This window comes from Tubulanus polymorphus, chromosome 7 (assembly GCF_964204645.1).
Source record: "Tubulanus polymorphus chromosome 7, tnTubPoly1.2, whole genome shotgun sequence".
NCBI classification, from domain to species: domain Eukaryota; kingdom Metazoa; phylum Nemertea; class Palaeonemertea; order Tubulaniformes; family Tubulanidae; genus Tubulanus; species Tubulanus polymorphus.
The window spans coordinates 16,652,511-16,675,985 of NC_134031.1; the positions used below are offsets into that span (position 1 = coordinate 16,652,511).

Below are 23,475 nucleotides of genomic sequence, written 5' to 3' on the forward strand. Positions count from 1 at the left end.
TCGCCGAGTACAAAGTAGTTTGGTGAACATACTGCAAACCGAAAGGTATTTAGCAAATTGAATTTACGTGCACATTTAGATTAGAAAAATGTGTTGAAAATATTGTATAGTTACCAAATAGTTCTGAAGTATTATCCATACCACTTGACTTCCCAAAAAGATTTGCGGTCTGTCTGATTATGGTTGCCATCAGAAAATTGTCATCACTTGCTTTTCTGTACAGAATGCACTTTTCTGATGCAATTGAGTATGAAAAGTGAGATACACCATCAGTCATAAGGGCCTGTACTGCACATACGAAAATACTTTCTTTCAAATATTGATCATATTGTGTAAGGCGCGCTTCATTTGAAAATAGTTCATATTCTTGTTCTCGGAATTGTTCAGCTTCGTTTAGACTTGCCGACGAAACACAGAAAAGCCACGCCATTATCGCAATAACCTTCCACATTTTCATGAAAAAATACTTCAAAATACCTAACACTAGAATCACAAGCTGCGTTGTAATTTGTTAATAGCTTTTTCCAAGATCGTTGCGTGCGCCAACTAAGCAACACAACCACAAAATACTGATATATATGCAATTTTCATAATGAATTCAGTGTTGGCTAATTAGTTGAAACTACTCAGTAGTTATCAATAGAAAAACTTAATCCAGATAATTAATTCAGTTCGAATGTAGTAGTGATGATGATTTAAATTCATTTCGCGATGCAAGCGAGATTTGTTGCAAACTAACGTTAAGAATTTATTCAAATGATTGGCAACAAGCCTATGAATTATTACCATTTTGATATTTCAAAATGGTCATAATTCATTTTTATGAAATGATCGATTCGCTTTTCCTGAATGTTGATAGAAGCAGGAAGAGTGGACATAACTGAAATTTGACAAATATTGGTTTCTTTGATTAAATTTTCAATTTTGGAAGTCGATACTGCATCTCTTCCTTACTGCTTTCCCTCTGGCTCCGTATATTTTGGGACATATAGCTATCACAAAGTGAGCAGATTTGACCAATATTTGTCTACTATGCTTAAATTCTCAATTCTTGAAGTTGATACTGCATCCACATCCTCCTGTATCCTTAGGGGAGACACAATGCGATCACAGTCTGCAATGATTTTGCCAGAGAGGCTATTTTTGAATCCTAGTGAATCCTCCCATGTCTATTCATTCAGTCGTCATGATTTGCAGAGATAAAACTGGTCAAGATTTATCATAGTTTCTGTATAGTACAGTGGAACCTAGTTATAACGAAATCGGATATAACAAATATAGAATTGTGTTCCAAGTAAGACAATTAAATTCATTTGATACTGAATATAACAAACTATCGTTTATAACAAACAGATTTTCTGGTCCCCTGAGGTTCGTTGTATCGAGGTTACACTGTAGTCATTAGCAAATACGCTAGATAACTCCTCTAATGACTGCAGTAAAATACCATAACGGCACGAAGAAAAAAAACTATTAATACTATATGTATGTTCGTTCATTAGAAATTTATTAATCACAAACACGATTTATAGGTTCACATCATCATATTACTCATCCATTCATTCATAGACCCTAAATCATTTTTAGAGTCTACGATTCATCGTAACATAAAAATAAGAACACGCTTTCACCACAAATACAGGGTACTGAACGGCAGGAAACGACATTTCAAAGAAACGCATCTTAAATCTCGATAATTTACGTAGTTGAGATATTCAAAGATGAACTGATCTACTCTACACCATAATAATAGAAACATTTTGTCAGACATGTATCAATACTTCAATTGGCTGTGAATTCACAAATTCTGCACATTTCATGACATAGTTTTCTGTGAACGTGAAACACGACGAAAAGAATAGTATCAATAGTAATGTATGAATAGTATCAATTTCACAAAAAATGTAGGGCTCAGTTCCATGAATACATTAAGCTCGGTTTTTGGTTAAGTCTGGGTTTATCAATTTACATTCTTGTTCTTTACTAGCCTAACGATTATATCTTAACCTGGATAAAAGTATAAATTGTTTTTTTTTGTGACGATGTTATACAACGATGGCGAAAGTTCCACGAAGCAGTTATCACAAAATTATTCGAATTAAAATGAAATCTTTCCCTGAGAGAAATTGTGGTCAGACGTACAAAATGAGCTTAACACAACACAATTTTGAACATAAAATTTATGAAGTGTGCAATGTATCAAATAATGACTGAATGATTTGTGAATCCCAAAGGCCCAGTTTCACCAAGACACAATATTAATGATAAGTTGCCAGAGACGACTAACTCTTTCATTTTTTTCGATAACATATACGGTAGTGACTTTTGAAAACGTTTTCAGACTCATAACCAAACAAGACTAAAACACTAGACATATCATTAAAACCTAAGGAGTAACCTATCAATCAGGACCCAGTTCCACAGTTGTTTGAGATAACTCTTGAGTTAAAGTTAGTTCATTTTCAATGATTTGACTCGTGAGTCAAATCTTAACTCAGAACTGTGGAACTGGACCCAGGGGCATCATCAAGATTAACTCGAAATTTTCCATTAGTTGGCTTCCTTAACCCTTTCACTACATCTACACCGCAGTGTGGTGTATAAATCAGTGATGGGTTTTGCTAGTACACCGCACCGAGGTGTATTGGTGTAATTAGTAATTATCTCTATTGAAAGATGGCAGCACCTGTCAAACAGTGAAATATTAGTAACTAACGATATACCGCGCCAGGGTGTAGACACACTATAGTGCTATTCCCGTTATTCAGCACACTAGGGTGAAATTTTTCAAAATTTTCAAATTATCTCCAGCACTATAGGGTTTTTAGTCAGCACTGAAAGGGTTAATGAGAATATTATGAACTAGATTATTGTTTTCTTTTCAATCGAGCCTAACACGGCGACAATTGATTACATGAAAGTGAAATAAGTTATAAATGATGACGACCGCTAATCACAAGCTCTGCACAGAAAAATCATACAATAACAATTCAATAGATTGAATTAATGGTTGAATACATTGTAACAGTGTATGTTTAAAATTCCTTCTAGCACCAATTGATCACAAAAATTCCATGAATCTTCATCTTAAAATTGTCTTTGCGCGATCGAAAATGTCATGAGGAATGATAAGGAATGTTTCATGGTCCCCGAAGTTACCGGGGAATGTCGGAACCGTCAACGCAACGTCTTTCCGCTGGAATAAAGCACGAATAATAGTGGAGTTAGAAAGTTCGGATGTAAGAATACGGTCAGTCAGATATGTCTATGATTTCATCGGGATCGGGTGGATTGAATATCTGTTGGTTGGTCGACAACGATTTGTAAGACTGAATTTTAATCGGCGAGGTATTGATCGATGACATGACGTCCCTCGCATGCGCGCGAAATTCCTCGGACACGTTCAGCATCAAGTTACCTCCGAGCGGCGATGGTTCGACCGACTCGGCGACCAGTCTCGGCGCCGGACTGCGATTGACCGGCGAAACTGAACGCGTATTACGACAATAACTGTACCCGGTTTTACGCAGGAGCGCCGTCACCGGCGTCACCGACCGAGACGAACTCGGCGACTCGCTAATAACCGGTCGCTGCTGGTCGCGTATTTCTAACATGTTCGGCGAAATGCTCGGCGAAAACGACGACAAGTTCTCGTTTACGCGTACAGCGCTAGTATGACTAGTATTCGTAGGTATTTGTAGCATTGATGTGCTAGTACTCACGCTGCCCTTCGATACAGTTACCGGTTGCGATTGCGGAGATCTTTTTATTTCTTTCGCAACAATATTTCCCTGATTTTCCGATTTCGAAACCTCTTTAACTTCATCGTCATCATCATCATCATCATTTTCATCATCGCTAATTTGAATTTCGGGAATAATCCGCGTATTGTTCGTCGATGATTGCACATTTTCAGCTGTATTTCGACTTCGTGATTGCGACGAATCGCTGTTGATTTGGATTTCTGGAACGCAGCGCGAGTCGTCGGTGTCCCGAATAGATATTGAACTCGTTTTGAGAGTATCACCGGCGCTGACGGTTTTTTCCGGAATATTACAAATACTGTGCGGCGTACGCGAATTATCTTTCAACGATTTGTTGACAGTTTCGCGAGAATTCGAATTTCGATTCGACAACAACCGATCGATGATTGCCATATCATTCGACGTAGGTTTACTCGGCGTGTTATCGCAAACCTCCACCGACAGTCTGCGCATTTCGACTGGACAGTCGATGTTTTGGCAACGGATTTTCTTCCGCGACGGGCCGATATCCGTACGTTGAGAATTGTCGACGTCAATAATCGTTAACGGACTGGCAGACGGCGGCGGCGACTTCGAAGCAGACGGAGCGTCGATTAAGATGACGCGATCGTCTAACGACGACGCGCTAATTACATCGATACTCGACGCGTGGTTACGTTTTAGACGTTTCAATCGCGTCGCGGCAGACGTCTTCACGACAATGCAATCGTCGTTGCTCGTTAATCGTCTCTTTTTTGGACTACACTGAGCTAGAATAACACAATCGTCGTTCTTAACCGGTCGTTCACAGTTGGACAGCGTCTCGGTTATTTGACAGCTACCTTCCGGCTGTCCAACATCCGCGGTATTTGTGCTCGGAGTTTTATCGGCAGTCGTTTCGGGACTACGCGCTTGACTCAATTCCGATTGAGTCAAATCAACGATTTTATCATCGACATACGTCTGTGCATCGGCTTTCGGTTGACTATCAACCAACTCATCGTTAACAATCATTTCTTTATTCTCCTGACTACCGCTCAACAGAATTACATCGACCTCATTCGTCGTCTCTGCGTTTGAACTAATTCCGAGATTTTCAGTTTTAACGACAGAAGTTTTCGATTTTCGAGATTCGCGCGGCGACGGACCGTGATATTCGATAATGCAGACGCTATCGTCGTGTTCCAATTCACTTGTCCCGGTTACGTCGTCGGTAAATATATCTTCGACGCTACTCCGATGGTGAACGATCGACTCGCTCGATTGGTCCGGAGTTTCTATCGCGTGGTTCTCCGAATGTCCGACACGTTCATCCGCCGCCATCCGGTCACCAGTTTTTCTAGCGAAATCACTAAGAATATTAGTCCATTTACCGGCATCGGTGACAGATGCGTTAAACGTTCCATCGACTGAAATAGAAAACAAGAATCGCTCTTCTTTATCCAAACACAAAATGAAACAAATCATAGCACATTAAGCACGTGGTTAGTGAAATTCCTTACAAGACACTTGGTAGCTGTCAAAAGTACTAGTTTTCCCGTTGAAATGGCGGGAAAACGATGAATCCAGAACTATCAGTAGACTGAGTAGCCACACTTTTATTGCCAGGGGGAAAATATCAAGCAGTGAATCATCAGAAGACAGGAGAATGTTAGATGTTTTGGTATCTGCTGAACTAGGCCTCGGAAAATGGCACAGCACTACAAACTACGCCCATATTTAGCAGTCAATCGATTAAAAGCTTGATGAATATATACAATTCATACAGGCCTCCTTGACAGCATAATAAAACGCAGTGTCCGATTTTATGGCGAGAGAATAGGGCAGAAAAGCTTGAAGAGATGATTGTGAAAGCAGACGTACTAAAAATTCAATGATTAATTGACGAACCTTCTTCGCGGCCTGCTGGTGTTGATTCAACCGGTTTATCCTCGTCAATGTCATTCAAAACTGTCTCCAGCTCTACATAATAATCATAAACATAATAATCAAAAGAAAACAATTATGTTTGACAACAATTTACCACCTACCGAATATGACAGATTCCTTCAAATTCAGGCATTTTCATCAAGAAATGTTTTCCATACATGGTAGGAAATTATAGACAGACGAACACCAGTGAATTTAAACGCTAAAATCAACAATATTCCTCACCTGCATCGGGCAATTCCTCTTCGCCAGCAGTATCTTCTTCATCCTCGTCATCATCATCATTTTCGTCGTCGTCGTCTTCGTACTGTTTACGGGCAAATTTGTTGATGACCTTCAATTGATTAAGAACAAAATCAATGAACACTGAACAATAGTCTGCCTAGAGCTGAAACGCATTTGAGCTAGATGGCCTCGTTTCGCTAAAACCAATTCATATTAACTGAAACTGAAATTTCCTATTATGTACTTCGATTTAAACAAAAAAATTCTGTAAATTCGACTGCTGATCATGCAACTATATCTGTACTTCGATTTCCAATTTCAAAATCGAAGGAACCTCCCTGTTATGCTGCCAGCCAGTGTGGTGGGTTTGTAAAGGACACCAAATCAAAACAAATCATATGAAATCTATCAATCAAATAAATAAATAACAGGGTCAAACTCAATTTTATGGAAAAAAAATAATTCATATTCAATATATTCATTCCAATGATATTTAAACTAGGCAATCTTACATCATCCAGTTTCATCTTTCCAGCTTTCTTATTTTGATCCAGTTGTCGGCGAAGTTCTAAATTATAAATAGCCGGATCCGCTTCCGTTCTGAATACACAGAAAAATATAAAATATCTTTGAGAAATTAACGTCGAAACCAAACAAAATTTAAAACCCTAAACGAAGGAGTTCTACCTACCTGACTTGATCGGTTAGTTCACATCCGAAATCGGACACAAAATCCTGCTGTCTTCGTTTCTGTAACCGATCACCGATATCTGTGAACGCCTCACGAGCGAGTGCCTGAATCTTTGATGCGCTGGAAAGATTTGGAATCAAAATTTTTCGATAAATAACTCGGTACCATTTCATAATTAGAAAATATTTCATAGGGTCCCTACAGTAGCCTTAAAACTACTGTCTACTAAATTCAGTTTCTTTAGTAACAGCCTAATTGGGTAAAGAAAAAATTCTGATCCCAACCGTTCCCAGTTACTGTACAACTACAAACATTTCCAATAGCCTATTTCTCAAAATTGACAGAGTTTTAAAGTAGTTTCAGGCATTTGCTCATATTAAAGGAGTTTCAAGCAACTTTAATGGCATTTTCAGTTTAGAGGGAGTGTTTTTAAGGAATCAAGGTGTCGTAGGGACCCTGTCTATATGATTGTTATATTACGTACTTCAGTCCGAGGTTGTATTTTTTATTCGACTTCGAGATGACGCGTTTCACGTCATGGTAATCGGGAAACGATTTCGTGTTGTTGATGAATCGCGCGAGTAGTTTATTTATTTCTCTGAATCTCGTACCTGAAAAAAAATAGCAAACGTGGCAGTCACACTTAAATCACAAATATACGATCCCACAATGAAAAATAGTGTCCGAAATGTTTACTTAAGCTTATAATGTATTTCGATGTTTCGTTCATATCCTAATAGTCATCTTCAGGAATAATAATTCACATCAAAATTAAGAAAACAATGAAATAGTCTTTTTTTTCTCGATATTTTCTCATTTATAAGAACTTCCAACCAAAATTCTTAGTCTGGCAAGTCTGGCAAAAGGATTTTCTATGTTAAGTGGTCACGTGGCTCCAAACTTTCAGATGCTGATTTGAATGAAGTACTGGTTTACTTGTTGGAGTCCTGCATTTTACCCTATAATATGGAAGATCTAAAAAATTTTGGCTCTCACCATTAAACTTGAATTTTCTATCACTGATACGCCCTACGTGTATATCGCGGCCTTTTATTTCACAAAGTTTCGTCCAACACTTCGTAAATCGTTGAGCGAGTTTGTGTTCGAGAATGTGTGAATTGTCCTCCTTGTCTAAATCATCGAGCGACAGCTCTTTTTCCTGAAGTTTCTTTATCTTCTTGTGAATAGCCTTCAACGAATAAACAAATGTTTTCAACCCACCCAGCACAGCATTCATGGTGTAAATCTAGATGGAGGAAAACTGATTGACGATAATGAGGACCCCATGCCACCACCAGCTATCCCACTAGATGGTGTGTGTATCATTAAGAGAACTACCCGGTAAATGAAAATCTAGTTCATTCGTAATGAACTTTTATCTGAATTTTTAGCTTCCCACACAAGAAATTAGGCAAATCGTGCCTCTCGATGAATTAAGATCGATCTTAAGGGTTCATTCATAGCGCACTTTTGATCTACAATTCATAGTACACGAGAAATATGGATAGATCTAAATTGAATCTGAGAAGAAATCCGGCATCATTGTCTAAATACACCACTAGCGTGCCTGATGGATCATCGCATATCACTAAAGCAAAATCCTCAATTATCACAGTCCAACCCTCGCATCAAGCTAATGATTTAATACAAACCTCAAGTAACGTCTCCAATTTTTCTATTTGTCGCCGTGAGCCTTTCTTCTTTGAATTACTTGCCGATGAGGCTTCGATATTTTCATCATTACCGGTATTTTCTGGTTGTGATTCATTATCGTCCTCAGTTTCGACTTGTATCGGCTCAGTTAGCGTTTCACCGTCCATCAACGTTTTAGACGTACCGGCGCGTGGTTCCGGATGACAATCAACTGTCTTCGTTACGCAATGATCCGGCGAAAAACTACGAACATTTATCGGTGAATTCAGACTCGGTTGGATTTCATTTTCGCTAACGTTTTTATCGTCGTCATTTTTCAAACACTCGTTGCTCGTGTTTATATCGTCGATACCGTTTCGTTCGGCATCGTGAGCGCGAGATTCCGTCTCAGTTTCAGCAGCCGCGCAGCGCGATACCAACGGAATATTTCGCGATTCCGGCGAAGAATCCCTGCTACTGCTGGCGCTCACGTTTAAGCTTTTCACGCGATCGACGCGTACGAGACGCAGTTGAAGTCGACGCGGCGTTTTCGTTTCGATTCTCTGATTGAGATCGAGCGAAAAATCCGTATCGGTCGAACTACAGCGAAACTTCTTCGCAGCCGCTGCCGCCGCCGGGGGCTGTGATGCATCGGAATCGCACGAGTTTTTACGTTTGGTCGTTGTTTTTTCAGGCACGCGACGATTCGCTTTCAATTCGTGAACTAAATCGCGAATATAAACGTAAATATTGTGCGGATCGTTGGAAATCTTTTCCGACAGGTTCGTCAGCAGGTTCCGATAGTCTTTCGAACCGAGGTATTCGGATTTCGCGGTCGCGTGCCGATTTTTTATGAACTCTAAGAACTTTTTATCGTCCGAAGAAGTGAGATGCTTCTTACACTCATCCTGAAACTGATTTTTAAAAGCAAGGTTGGATTTTTATTTAAACGATCTTATTTAGATTAGAAATAGAAAATTCCTTCCTTCCTCAGCAGGGATTGGAAACCAAAGCCTGTCTCAAGATCGTCAAGGCTTGAAACACCTGGGCTGGGTTTCATAGATATGGACGGAAAATAGTCCCTAGGAACATTATTGAAATTTGTCAGTTTTAACCATGGTTTCTCATTTTAACTATGGTGGTTGTCACCCAGATTGAGGATTTACCCCTAGGGATAACTTTGATACTCAGTCTATGAAACCTGGCCTTGGTTGTTGAGAGAATATTTGCAGTCTTGATGAATCATTCAGAGAATGTTTATTTTTCCAAAAAGTTTAACTGATCCATGAAAAACTCAGGGTCCTACTTATTACAGAGATGACACAAGTTACTGAGATGAACCAAGATGACATGAAATAACGTATTTTATTTTATTTTTGTAAATTTGCGTCATTCTAGTAATAAGTAGGACCGCAAACTCATGATGCATCAGGTTCCAATCCACAGAAAAATATAATGTATAAAATATCCTGCCTGGTGTGAAAGAGGATAAAAATATGATACGTCTACAAACCTTAACTAAAAGCTCCTCATTTTTTTCTTGCGGTGATAGAACGACTTCATCAGTCTGAGCAGCAATGTCAACAGCAGCCGTTTCTTTCGTCGTGATCAACGATAAGTTTGGGGAATTCGATCGAGGACTGCCGGAATCTCGTCGCAAAGACGACATCTTTCCAATTTTTGACGCGGACTTACTGTCACAGTCGGACATTTGTTTATGTAAACCGGATTCATTTTTTACTCCGTCCACAACTGATAAGGATAATGACGAAGGAGACGAAGAGTGGGAAGACGAAGTTCCCTTCGTCGAAGAGGAGATAGAAAGAAATGTTTTTCCGTCATGTTTCTTTCTAACGCGCGCATCTTTTCCTTCGTTGTCGGAATCGGCGCTGTCTTCATCCGACGAGTCGAGAATGATGATGCACTGCTGACGTTTTTGATTAGTTTTAGCCATCGATTTCTGCAGAGAAACGGCGCAACGAACTTATATAGATTCGTATTTTGAATTCCGGAATTCCCCACAAATAAAAAGATGGCGGCGGTATCGATCAATTCAATATAAATTAATCCATTTTATTGAGAGTGGCAGCACTGTACGGTCTAGTGAATTGAATTGAATAAAGGTAGCTGTCAGAAAATACTCCCAACTGTATTGATTCATTTCCAATTGTTCGAATCATGTTTAAATGAAGAAGTCGTTCTATGTTTGTGTGAAGAGGTTCGTATGTTTTGCTTTAGTTTTCATTCGACAAAAATTAAAAGTGAATTGTTTTTTCAATGGGGGCGAGAGGGAAGGAAGTGACTGAAAGGCGGTGAAAGAAAAGAATCGAATTTCATCTCAATTCTTATTCAGGCGGCTGAATGTATTCTGGTTTATGAATAGTTATTCCGGATGACAAATTCTTTACAGGCCGCTCCTACAAGATTTTACAGAATGCTATTTCGGAATAGGTGTATGGTAGAAACGAACAAAACAATAGAAACGAACGTACGGTACAGCTTAGAATAAAAGAAACATCGTTTACGTTTATTTTCCGTTTCGTTTGCATTTAAAACGGAAATCGATTGGCATTTTGGAACATCTTTTCAATTGGAACGATAACCAAGAACGCGATGCGTTCAACACGTAAACGATGCGCAATTTTCGTTAAGTTAATTCTAAGATGTACAGTAGGCCTACCAGAAGAGAATTCCCGAATCGGTAGGCCTAGAGACAAATCAAGACCTACCAAAATCTCTAGCAGTCACTTTTATCAGGTTAACAGATGACACTATTCGGGAATAGGTAGAGCGTATTCTAGTCGAAATGGATGCGGATGGATTGATCCGAAATCTGCCTGCTCAATTCATTTTTCACGAATAGCGGTTGATGTTTATCAGTTTTACTTTCAGATTATTCAACGATGAATGTGTTACCGTTTTATCAGTTGTCTCTTGTTATTCTGTCCGTGTATTATCAATTGGACAAAGCTGATGCAAAATTAAGTACGTGACATTTCTTACATGATTACAACAGCTATAGTCGATACGCACTGAATGGTCCTACTGCAGTTTAGGTCACCCTACCACCTATGGCTTGATTTTCCAGTGTCCTGACAGTATTCAATTGTTTTTGGGATACTAAACATTTAGATAGCCTAAAACAATCCCTTATACACTTCTAATTTTTTCCTGGATTTTCTCAATTAAAAAACTTAGGCCTAAATCAAATTTAGTCTGGGCTACCGAACTTTGACCCGGGATACTGACGATGGATCTCATATCCAGCGAAGATACTCTAAAATTGAGAGAAACCCACAATATCGATTTGAACAAATGTTGTTGTTTTTTTCGATAACAATTGTTTAAAATCGACATTGCGGTCTTCTCTCGATGATATTCACGAAGATCAGAAATAGTCTGAACTATTTACAACCACGAAAAGAGCATGTATATATTTGATTTCAGATTTCGTAAAGGAACCGTTAAGTCAAGCAGTTATGATCGGTCACAGTTTGCGATTAGATTGCGTTGCTGTAGACTCATTAACCGCAAAGAGTGACTATATAACGTATGTTTGGTATTTCGGGAACCAGTCGATGATTCCGTCTGCCTCGATATTCGCCAATAATTCCCTGTATATCGCGTCTTTTCGATCGAGTCACTACGGAAGTTATCAGTGTACGGCAGGCACCACACAGTATAGTAACGAAACTCTGCAGAGTTCAGCAGCATCGATTATTGCTCCTTGTAAGTAAAATTATCATTGAAATTTCAGAACCAACTTTAGTTCACCTATGGCCAGCAGGTGAGAGAACTCTAGTATCGACTGTGGCAATCCAGGATCCCGCCCTATCAAGGAATGGCTTCTTGTTCTAAAATCCTCAAATCGTGGTCATGGTCCTCGAATAGCATATCCCTAGTATTACCTGAATACATTTAATACGTTTTTGTGGGGTCTAGTAATAATAGTCAGATGAATCAGCTCATCTTCCATCTACACTGATTCTATTCCGATTCTAGTGAATGATGAATCATTGACTTCTATAAAGTCGAACATTTTATTACAAATTATCAACGATTGTTTTTCCTAAATTGTGTAGATTTGGATGATTTCGTCGTCGATCCGGTATCCATGACATCGAATGGTCGATCGTCTGCTGTTTTTACTTGTACGTCAGGTAGCAGCGCTCCGCCCCCTGTCATCACCTGGCGCAAAGACAACGAAACATTTACCTCCGGTAATATCGAGACCGCTATATACGGCGTTACTGGGCGAGGTGGCAGCCAACAAATGACTAGTGGACTTCAGATAACTTCTTTTGTAAACGCATCGGGGCAGTATAGTTGTGCGGCTAAGAATCCACTCACAGGAGCTATTAAATATAGTCAGGCGGCTACGCTTATCATAAACTGTAAGTTCTTTCAGAATCGCGGTTCTTTTCTGCACTCTCTACTCACTTTCTGTTTCAAAATTTAACACATTCGCTGCCACTGTGAGTTGAAACGTACTTGGCAATAGAGCTATCAGCCTACATAGTCGTCCATAGTGAAATTCATAGTCCACTGACAAATGAGCATTGAGAATGAAGCTGAGTTTGTTTGCATTGCCAGCCAATCGGGTGTGCCAAAGTGTAAATATCTAACATTGAAGGATCAACTAAGAACTTACTCTCATGTGTTAAGATATTTTTGGATTTTATGATATTTTTCAGTGTTAGTCGAAGCGCCTTCCTTGAAGAGCCAGCCGCCAAACGCGATTACTGCCGCTGCTAATCTTCCGTTTTCATTGAAGTGCTCGATAAGTGGATACCCGATTCCACAAGTTACGTGGCTGAAGAATAGCTCAATTTTGACGCCAGACGGTAACCGCATTACTTCTGATGCGAACTCGGGTCAGTTGCGATTTAAAACCCTCGACGAACAAGACACCGGTGTATATATCTGTAATGGATCTAATTCGCAAGGATCGGTCGCCTCATCCGGAACAAAACTAACCGTTGCGAGTATGTATCCTTAAAAAGCAGTCTGTCAATTTTGTTACAGTATAGCGTTGATATTTTGTATCTTTCGAAAATTTCAGTAATTTACTCGAAATTTATATTGGAGCCTTCGAACACGAGTGTTTTTGCTGGACAGCCCGTGTCGTTACAGTGCTCTCCTCCGTACAGCGTTCCAGCCGCTCAAGTCGTCTGGTATAAATCGAATAATCCGTTCGCTCAGCGACCGGGAGAGTTTGCCGTCACCGTATTGAATACCGGTGATCTGTATTTCTCGAACGTTCAACAGTCCGACGAAGGGATGTATTCGTGCGTCGCGTTTAATGATAAAGCAGCCCCAACCACTCGCATGTCTAGATCAGCCTGGCTTACTGTTTCTGGTAAAGATGATAGTTTGCATTAATAACCATTGATGAAACACTCTGTCCATGTTGTGATGATGATGATATGAAATAGAAGAATGAAAAAATAGAGTCTGAAAAGTTTCATTGAGCTAGTAGGTTATTCAATGTTTCGACTACATATTGATAGTCATCTTCAAGAATGCTGATATTATAACAAATTATGAGATATTCAATCCAGAACAAATATACTACTCAAGGAAACTCTATTTTCTCAGTGTGGCATTTTATATTTTAAGTTTGCATCGAATTTGGATAGATCACCTATTTTTTATCGCCATTGATTTTATACTCGTCACGTTATAGGAGGGCCGAAGATTCTGGAGCCACCGGTTCCCGTGTCGGTTATCAAAGGCAGGTTATTACGACTGAAATGTAAAGTTGACGGTGAACCATTCCCTACAGTTACATGGTTCAAGGATAGCCAAAAACTCAATCCCGATTTTCGTATAAATTTAAGGTAATTTCATCACTATCACTCGATATTTTCACCAGAACTTAAAAAATGAATTATCATGTTGATTCCTGCTGTTTCTCATTGTAGCATGCGAAATCAAGAATTACTAATCAACGTTGTCGATAAAGTTGACGAGGGAATTTACGTCTGCCAAGCGACAAATAAGTTCGGTACAAGTAAAAGTCAACCGGCGAAAGTGAATGTGATTGGTAAAATAGTCATTACGTGTATCATACTTTGAGTTGTATCAGTTTCTACTGAACGGTATTCTAAATTGATGATATGATCCCATTTCAGTACCGGTCGCTATCCTCCAGTCTGTCGCGAGTGTTACCGTCAATGAAAGCCAACCGGCTGTTTTAAAGTGTATCGCGTATTCTGATCCGGGACCGGTCATCACCTGGTTGAAAGGTATCATTTCATACATTACTCGTATTCTGATGGTATATCCATCGATTTATTCGCATATCTTTTAATATTTCTAGATGGTCAAGTTATTACGTATACTGAACACATACAGAAAGTAGCGGAAGGCTTGTATATAAAGAAAGCTGTCGCAGGAGATGCTGGAACGTATACCTGTCAGGTTTCCAACCCGGCTGGCATGAAAAGTTCGCATGCAGTTCTCACTGTGTACAGTAAGTTCGAAAAACGTTACGTTATATCTTGATGGCTTCCATCAACTTCATCTTGTTTAAATTGTATGAATATGTCCTTGTATTCTTTACAGCTAAACCGCAGTTTACGGAGACTTCATTGGAAAATGTTGTCAATGTTTCTGATACCGTTGTTTTATTGTGTAAAGCTAAAGGTGTTCCTGTACCTTCTATTCAGTGGTTTTATAATGTAAGTATATTGTCCTATCGTTTTAAAGATTCGTTCATTTATCTGCATTTTGTCCGCATAAAGAATACATTCTTTCTTTACAGGGCTCTAGACTGATATTGAAAGATATGAAATTCTCGAGTAATAACTCTGTGGTAACGATCAACTCAATAAATATCCATCAAACTGGAGTTTACAAATGTATTGCCAATAACTCATTAGGACGTGCTGAAAAATCTGGATTTCTTAAAGTTCAAGGTTAGTACATTCTTTAAATACTCTACCGATTACAGAATGTTCTTCTGGCGCCTTTGTTACGCTCTACCTATTCGGGAATAGCATAATCTGTAAACCTACTGGAAGGCCGGTAGAGATTTTGTAATCCTGTATTGCTATTCCTAGATCGGAATACGGCCTAAATTACAGAGTAGACTCATATATTCTGTTTCGAGTCCTTTTAGACACAGTTATCGTTATTCATTTTACAGTGGCTCCTGTTTTAAGATCGTTAGGTCGGCCTGGATCATTAGTCGTTAGTCGCGGTCGTAGTATAGAATTGAAGTGTCGAGGTGCCGGTATTCCAGACCCTGTTTATAGGTGGTTTCATAACGACACCGAGATAAAACCATCGCTCGATAAGCGTGTTTCATTCCCGACGTTTAATCAGTTACTCGTGCAATTCGCTACAGAAAATGACGCTGGTAATTACAAAAATCTTTCCGATTCACGGTTTTTATAACTGATAATTCAAATTTCTAATAAGTTTTTTCGATGTTCTATATATAAAGGTATTTACAAATGCGAAGTCACTAATATACTTGGTCGACAGGAACTTACAAAGATAGTTTATGTCAGAGGTAAGGCATGGTTTGATGTAATAAACATTTGGTAAAGACTTGCTTTTTGCTCAGCAAATGTTCGAGTGAATTGATGTCTGGTTGTGGCATATATTTTTTTCCTACAGGTTTGCCGCGTCCGCCAAAACTTGAAATACCGACCCCCTTGTCGCAAAGTTCTATCAGATTAAACTGGATTCCGGCAACTCAAGCTCCACAGAATTCCGTTTTGAATTATGTGATTCAGTATTCTCCGAAGTAAGTGTTCGTGAATTGAACGTCTTTCTGATTGAATTTATCCGTATTAAACGAGGAGTTTTGCTTTTACTTTGAAATAGAATTGGTGGAAATCCAGTGAAAATGATCGTTCCTAGTTCTGTCGTGTCGCTCAGTGTAGATAGTCTAAACACTGCAACTGAATATCTGTTCTGGATCGCTGCTCAGAATGAAGTTGGAACCGGTCAATTCACTGGCAAACTTAAAGCGAAAACATTTGAATCCGGTAAGAATTAATAAACCTGGGCCCAGTTCCATAGTCCAAACTTATGTCCCAAATTGGTTTCTTAAGACTTGTCTTGTTAGATTGGCCATAAAACTAACTTGGTCTTTAGGCTTGTCTTAAGTCTAAGCCATGACTATGGAACCGGCCCTCTGGTAGTTAACCCAGTAGTTGTATTCTTGTATTACCAAAAGATTTTGTTTCAAAAGCTAACGTTCTATGGATATTGAAAGAAAAGAATGCTCCATTCCAGCTCCTACTGCACCGAGGAATTTGAAAGTGATTAAAAAGACTAAGTCTAGTTTGATGTTGGCGTGGGAAGAACCTGAATTTAAGAACGGTGATATAACCGATTATGAAGTTCAATACAGACAGCAAGGTTATACTGGTCAGTTCTACTCAACCATCAAACTGATTTATGTTTCTACTGAAATAGTTATTTAAGAATTGAAATCATCGTGCCATTATCGATTGCAGAATTCAAACTCATCAAGATATCCAATCCAAAACTTCCATATCAGGAGCTAACAGTCGTAGAATTGAAGGCATATACGCCGTATGAATTTAAAGTTCGAGCAGCTACAATAGAACGCCAGGTTCCGATATTTGGTTCATATACACCTTTGATAAGTGATATAACTAGTATGGATGGTAAGAACCAGTAACGTAAAAATGGCTGCATTCTATGATTAAGATTATGATTATTATTACTATTATTATTATTTCTTTTTTTTAGCACCCACAGCAAGTCCTCGAAATATAAATGTAACGGTTTTAACGAACACGTCCGTGTTTGTCTCCTGGGAGGTAAGATCTTCTGGTGATGTTGCATGATGAATTCATTTCATCACTTTTCATTTACTTTTTGATTTTGATTTACAGCCGATCTTGTCGCAGTATCAACACGGTGCAGTGAATCTGTATAGAATCTCAGTTGAACAGATGAATCTGCCATCGACTCGCGTTGTGAAAACTGTTAAATCGACCTCGTTGAGTACGACTTTAACCGGCTTGTTGCCGTGGAGGTACTATTCGCTAACAGTCACAGGTGTCAACACGATAGGACCGAGTCCACCGAGTCCAGCCGAGATTTTCCAGACTCTTCCAGGAGGTAGGTGATTTATACCATCTCTACTTACCTGGAAATCAGGGAAAAGTCGGGGAATTTTCCTTTCTTTGTAAAAGTCCGGGAATAGTCAGCATTGTAAAAAAGCTAAAAAATTAGGGAAAAGTCATGGAAATTTGTTGAGACCGCGTGTTAAGATAAATAGTTTCCGTCTATCGAGTCAGGGCAAACACTGTGCGTATCAGGGAATAGTCAGGGAAAAGCAAGTCAGACAAAAGTGGCCACCCTGTTTCATCTGAAATTGTCAAGTTCAGTTTGTATTTTCTAATGTATGTGTGTTTATTTTTAGTACCCAGTGGGCCTCCGCAGGATATAAAACTGGGTGTCAATAAATCGTCTATTTTCGTTACTTGGAAGGTAATCTTTAAAAATCCAACAACTGAGTTGCATGATCTGATTGGTAATGGGGTTCTGCTTAATGGCTTGTTTGTTTTTGTGTAGAGATATAATAGATTCATGAAAGGTTTTTGTGCATTTAAAAGGAAAAAGGCATCTAATACATTGCTTCTGCTTCTAACTTCGATAGATATACTGTAGTACCCCAGCAAACTTGCCCTTGTATAAGATTTATCCAGATGATTTTGAGTTTTAGAACTTTTCTGTAGTCATACAATTTTGCTACATATATCTAGTCTTAACTAGCAATGGAATCATTACCGGTAGTTATATAGTAACCATTATAACTGGTGTTGAGTAATTCCATATTGAACTGAAATCACGAAATTGAAAAAATAACAAATTCTGAATGGATTAAAGATGATTATTGTTCTCATATAATCTCGAAAGCCTTGTATATGTATAAGCGAATGAGAATATTTCGAGAGAAAAGCATTTATCAATTGCATGTTTTTGTCGTCTGCTGATGCGAAGGAAGTATGTTTGTTATTGTGTGTTAATACATCCTACTGTAGGAAGTAGCTGATGATCAATGTAACAGTATCATTCATGGATATATTTTACGTTACGGTGCTGCTTGTTGTAACTGGTCTCGTCAAGTGCAAATTAACCTGACTAATCAGCTTAACTATACTATAAGGTAATCAGTTTCTTTCAATTGTGTTGTTGATGTTGTGCGTATTAAACCCACTAAAAGTGCAGCGGAAAAATTCTAAAATATTCTTAAAGATTTTGATGAAATTTGTGGTGCCATTTGCCCCTAATTATGACAGATGCGAATGCTGCTCTTTAGGGCGTTATATGAATGTTATCGCTGTGCTTCTTGTGTTAGAACATCTTATAAGTATGTCGCATTGATTTGATGAGCCTCTTCAATCAAGAGCGATATTCCATTATTCTGATTGTTTCATATAAGTTTCATATCGAATTACAGTGAACTGAAACCATGGACAATGTATTGGATTGAAATACGAGCTTTCACACGGCAAATACCGGGCGGCTTCGGTCCATTCTCGCAACGTTATGAGATCCGTACTTCACAACACGGTATGTAATAAGTGCTATTAATTCATGACTGGTAGCTACTAACTTATTTGGTTATTATCTTCAGATTTGCGAAGACTCTCAGTTTAATGTACATTTCATTATGATATTTTAGTTCCCGGTCCCGTTAAGAACGTGAAGGCTACTGCGATGTCGTATTCTGCTCTAATAAGTTGGGATACCCCGGATGAAAAGAATGGTGTCATAATACATTATATCGTCACATACGTCACTATTGGCTCCGTAGAAACAACTACTGATCGCAGTTCTACCGTCGGTAATCAAAAACAAACTTCGTCTACTCGAACTTCAGTTTCTAACTCATCTAGAAGTACCGCTATCGCGAGTAGAACAACAGGTAAGATGCAAGTTATATTGAAATTTCTTTTCTAACTGCGATCATTTGAACAAGGAATGCAGTAAACCTCGCACAAACTGGGACTGGCAAAAATTGGTCAGAAGTAAGCGAAGTCTTGAGTTAAGGACAGGAAAATATGTTAGGAAGTTAGAAAAAGTTTGTTTTGAGTTAGTCGAGAGTCTGAGTTGACCGTGTATGTCCCAAGTAAGGCGAGGTTTACTGTATTTTTATTTCTCAAGTTTTTCGGTAACTCAGACCGTGCTCGAATATCATTTGGGGACTTTACTCATTTTTAGCGATTCCATCAAAATCGAGGAAACGTCGACGAGAACCGTCGCATAACTCGACGCTTCGCACTGTCACTACAAATGACACCGATGTTAGATTGGATTCTCTGCTGCCAAGCACGTTGTACAGCGTCAGTGTTAAAGCTGCCACCAAGGTCGGGCCGAGCGTTACACCTGTTACAATCACATTTACAACTTGTAAGTTTATCAGTCAGAAGGTTGTTCAGTCTTACCTATGGAAAGGTTATATTATCAGCATCTTGGAAATGATTTCTTTTTAGTGCTTATGAATGTTGATTTTAACCCTGATAATACGATGTCTATTTCAGTATTCCCTCCAACCATTCCCTCTACCAAAGTCTCCCAACCTATGACCTCTAGTACCTTGAAGTTAACTAGTAATGAAGGTTAGAGTATAATCTTAAAAAGCACCATCTCACAGAACATCTCACCGTGCACAATTGCTTGAACCATCTAGAATATTAAGGTTTTACTGGGGTTTTTTGCACATTGGATATTTCCATTTTAAGCAATCAATTCCTCTCGCACTAGTGAATTTTTCTACATTTTAACGAAGTATTTTTTTCATTCCTGGCAGTACAAGCTACAACTTCAACATCCGCGCCCTCAGGAGGTGGAAGGCAGTTGTCGGTGCTCGGGATTCCTGAACATCACATGCCGTATTTCATCGGAGGATGTACCGCTGCTCTTCTGTTCATATTGATTGTTTTGATTATCGTAATCATTTGTTGTTGTCGAAAGAAGCGCAAGTCGCACGCGAAACCGATGAAGTTTTGTAAGTAATAAAACGCTGAAGTTAGGAAGGTCTATTTAGTAATATTTGTACCGTATTACATTTTATACTTCATAATGTCATTTTCAGTCATTCCTCCTCCGAACATGCATGCGGATATCACAGACACGACAGACGATTTTAGTCTGACTGATAATCAGAGGTCTTTCGATGACACTTTATCTTCATCGTCACCATCGATTGCCTCAACTGCTGCCGGAGACGTCAGAAAATCTGTAAAACCTAAATATTCCCAAAATTCTCAGCCTTCAATGGTGAGTCTTTATCTGAACTTATGACACTGATATATTATGATTATAAATCTAAAGGGGCTCCTTTCATCTTTGTGCAGGCAACACCATCTTCAGAAAATACTGGACCATCGTCTTTGTCTTATGTGGGCTTGTCCACAAATTTGTCTTCAACTTCAACGCAACAGTTCTCAGGTAATGAAGTCATATCACATGGCACAGCGGCCGAGTGTTTTAAGCCACAGTTCACTGGTCTCGTCAATCTAAGGTTCGTGGGATTAAACTCTGGTAGCAACAGAGTTTCTTGGCCGAAGGTTCTTCCCTGGTCTCTCCCCTTAATTGGCAAAAAAGAAACATCAAACCTGCCAAAAATGCTCTGTGTGTTGAGGGAAAAAAATTAGTCATGAACTTTCAGTCAACTCATTTTAATTTGCTGTGTATCAAATTCTCTGCCATTTTAGGAATCCCGAATCCCGGTTATAATTTACCGACTGATAGAGATTCGGAGCCATCTTTAACGACATTATCATCTACGCACGCTTCTCCACCGGTCGCTACGTCTACTCCCGATTCAAAGGTTTCTAAGGTATGTCCGTAATTCAACCGTAGATAATGTATGAGTAGTTATGAAGATAATGATGACACAGACTGTGGGATTAATTTTATAGGTTTTCACTGATTACTATGACTCTAGTAGTACCCGGTACCTATTATCTGTAATGTAGGACTTTTGGTATGTGTATAAATATTGTAGTTAGTGCCAATTTTCTATGAATTTATTCTTTTTAATCGCGATCTTCTTCAGTAGCCTGTTAGCAATTTTTCAATGAATCGACGACCAGCAGTAGAAATTGTGTCTTTATAAAAGTTTTCTTAAATATTTCATACAAATATTTCATATATTCATCTTTCACATTATCTTAGATAGATTTATCTAACACCATGCGTCGTTAATGAACTTTTCGCTTTGTGGAAGTTATCTTTTCAAGCTTCAATTGGCCGTGTCTACATTGCCATCTGATAATGATAATGATAATGATAATGCTATATTGTGATATGTGCGATTCTTTTTTTATGCTTTCAGTATCATCGCAGGTAAACCTGAGTGATTGTATATGCTTGTGTGATGTTGTGCTTAACAAAATTTATATCAAATTTAAAGAAAAAATGCACCATTTCTTTGGAAGATAAAGGAATGTGGTTCACAAATATGTGTGTACATTATCGAAACAAACATTGTTTGAAATGTGGTTGGTTTTGGTGAATTGTTGTCGTGAGGTGTGCTTAAACATTCTGTTACTCTGTACTAGAAGAAAAGTGGTTTAGATTCCATATTTTATCAAAATATATACCTGGCATAAGGAAAGTTACTGTAGTCCCAGGTTGCCTTTAGACTATAAATAGTGAATTTATTGAAACGTAGTAATTCCGACGAACAAAGGGTCCTAAATCTGAGTATCCTTCATGGATAAATGAGTTATGTTGATTTTTGCTACCACAAATATGGTTGAAGTGTATACGAGTGGCTGCAATTTTTTTCTGGGGTTATCCTCAGGGTTACCATGCTCTTGAATGTGGCAAGGAGAGTTCAGCACCAAAAATTGAGTATACCCGTGAACAAATATGTCGAGTGCTATACTTGAAGGGGTACTCTGAATTGAGTATGTCTTGATAAATTCACCTTATATAAATAGGTCTTGGCTATAGACCTTTATCATTATTATAGGGCCAGTAGATAGGTGGATTCGAGGTATTGACGTCAATATCACATTGTAATGATACTAAAATCCACTCTTTATGTTGTTTGTTTCAGAAGAGATCCATTACCAAGAAGCATAATTTAAGAATGCGCAATAAAAACGCGGCGGCAATAGCTCGGGACCGCGAACGAAAATCGAGTTTCAATTGCGATGATATGGATATTCTGATCGACAATGAAGCGATCATCGTATTTGAGGAGAGAACAGTTCTATAAAGTGTTCATTCATACTGCTGCAGTTACAACTCAATTTACGGAGCAAAAACTTTAAAATCAGAGTTGCTCGCTTAAAAATAGAACAAATAGGCTGGGGATATTTTTACGGGTGTTGAATATCGCAATTTCTGGGGCCGGTTGCATAGTCATGGCTTAGACTTAAGACCAACTTTGGTCTATAGTCAATTTAACAGTCTTAGGATTTGAGACCACTTTTGGACTTAAGTCACGACTGTGCAACTGGCCACTGTATCCTTTCTAAACAACCATAACCCCTTAAGCCTAAAGAAAGGGAAAGGAGTTATCCAACTGCTGATATTATTTTGTGGTGTTTTTTAAGTCACTAAGAGATTTATGTCTGTATGCAGACACTATGCATTATATATTCAACAAATGTTTGTTATTTTGTAAATTTTGTATTCAAATTTCTCGAGTGCTGTGGATTTTAACGATATTCATATATTGATGTATTAATAATGTATTGTGTACATTATCTTTGTTATAAAAACCGTCCTTGATCTGCTGATTATGTTAATGTATTATTATGCATGTATCACTTGTATTTACAATAAATGTGAGGATTAATTAACCGTAACTGAACTTTACTACCTTACGTTGACAGTACTAACCAGTACCAGTAGTCATGCATCTGGATCCAGTTCCACAGTTCTCAGTTAGAGTTAACTCTGAGTCAAATCTTAACTCACAACTGTGGAACTGGGTCCTGGGCATCTTCCAAAGTTGATTTAAGTTCCTCTAAGCGTTGATCGGGTTACCACAGTTCAGAATTTGTGTTAAAAGGACCTGTGGAGTTGTTCCTCGAGCAGGTAATAAACAATGCAAAAATGTGCAGGAATTGTCAGGACAGGACTTGATTAGAGCCAAGGATGATGATGACAGTAACATTGTTCAGCCAGGACAATCAAAAGCACTCCCAAAGCTCTCCTCGTCTCCCTCTAATGAGTCGGGACTGGTAGAATTCCACAGAGCCAAATTACAGCAATACCGTTCATTATAGACTTAAATAT

At 38.6% G+C, this 23,475-nt stretch overlaps 2 protein-coding genes across 2 annotated transcripts; one reads left to right on the forward strand and one right to left on the reverse strand.

The window, feature by feature from the left end:
* Positions 1-1,499: 1,499 nt before the first annotated feature.
* On the reverse strand, positions 1,500-10,227 carry LOC141908160 (uncharacterized). Its single transcript, XM_074798048.1, has 9 exons — positions 9,734-10,227; positions 8,241-9,134; positions 7,585-7,777; positions 7,073-7,199; positions 6,589-6,708; positions 6,410-6,497; positions 5,898-6,006; positions 5,634-5,705; positions 1,500-5,152 (listed from the first exon to the last, which is right to left on the reverse strand). Exons 1-9 carry the CDS (start codon positions 10,172-10,174, stop codon positions 3,252-3,254), a joined length of 3,945 nt encoding a protein of 1,314 aa, XP_074654149.1. The 5' UTR covers positions 10,175-10,227; the 3' UTR covers positions 1,500-3,251.
* Positions 10,228-10,323: 96 nt separating this feature from the next.
* Positions 10,324-22,989, forward strand: LOC141908158 (contactin-6-like). The gene is made up of 31 exons (XM_074798046.1): positions 10,324-10,438; positions 11,113-11,205; positions 11,668-11,949; positions 12,303-12,614; positions 12,915-13,205; positions 13,283-13,579; positions 13,907-14,060; positions 14,145-14,266; positions 14,355-14,468; positions 14,543-14,695; positions 14,788-14,903; positions 14,987-15,140; positions 15,371-15,583; positions 15,671-15,739; positions 15,847-15,976; positions 16,057-16,220; positions 16,471-16,605; positions 16,695-16,868; positions 16,954-17,024; positions 17,100-17,328; positions 17,633-17,700; positions 18,255-18,379; positions 18,674-18,786; positions 18,899-19,141; positions 19,438-19,626; positions 19,758-19,835; positions 20,027-20,224; positions 20,312-20,496; positions 20,574-20,667; positions 20,934-21,058; positions 22,286-22,989. The coding sequence occupies exons 2-31, from the start codon at positions 11,124-11,126 to the stop codon at positions 22,445-22,447; spliced, it is 4,842 nt and encodes a 1,613-aa protein (XP_074654147.1). The 5' UTR covers positions 10,324-10,438; positions 11,113-11,123; the 3' UTR covers positions 22,448-22,989.
* Positions 22,990-23,475: the final 486 nt, after the last annotated feature.

Coding starts and splice junctions, on each gene's coding strand:
- LOC141908160 (XM_074798048.1), bottom strand. CDS start 10,174: ATGGCTAAAACTAATCAAAAACGTCAGCAGTGCATCATCATTCTCGAC. Junction 6,498..6,588: donor GAACTAACCGATCAAGTCAG/GTAGGTAGAACT, acceptor CTGTGTATTCAG/AACGGAAGCGGATCCGGCTA. Junction 6,007..6,409: donor GAAAGATGAAACTGGATGAT/GTAAGATTGCCT, acceptor AATCAATTGAAG/GTCATCAACAAATTTGCCCG.
- LOC141908158 (XM_074798046.1), top strand. CDS start 11,124: ATGAATGTGTTACCGTTTTATCAGTTGTCTCTTGTTATTCTGTCCGTG. Junction 11,950..12,302: donor AGCATCGATTATTGCTCCTT/GTAAGTAAAATT, acceptor TAAATTGTGTAG/ATTTGGATGATTTCGTCGTC. Junction 14,061..14,144: donor GATTTTCGTATAAATTTAAG/GTAATTTCATCA, acceptor TTCTCATTGTAG/CATGCGAAATCAAGAATTAC.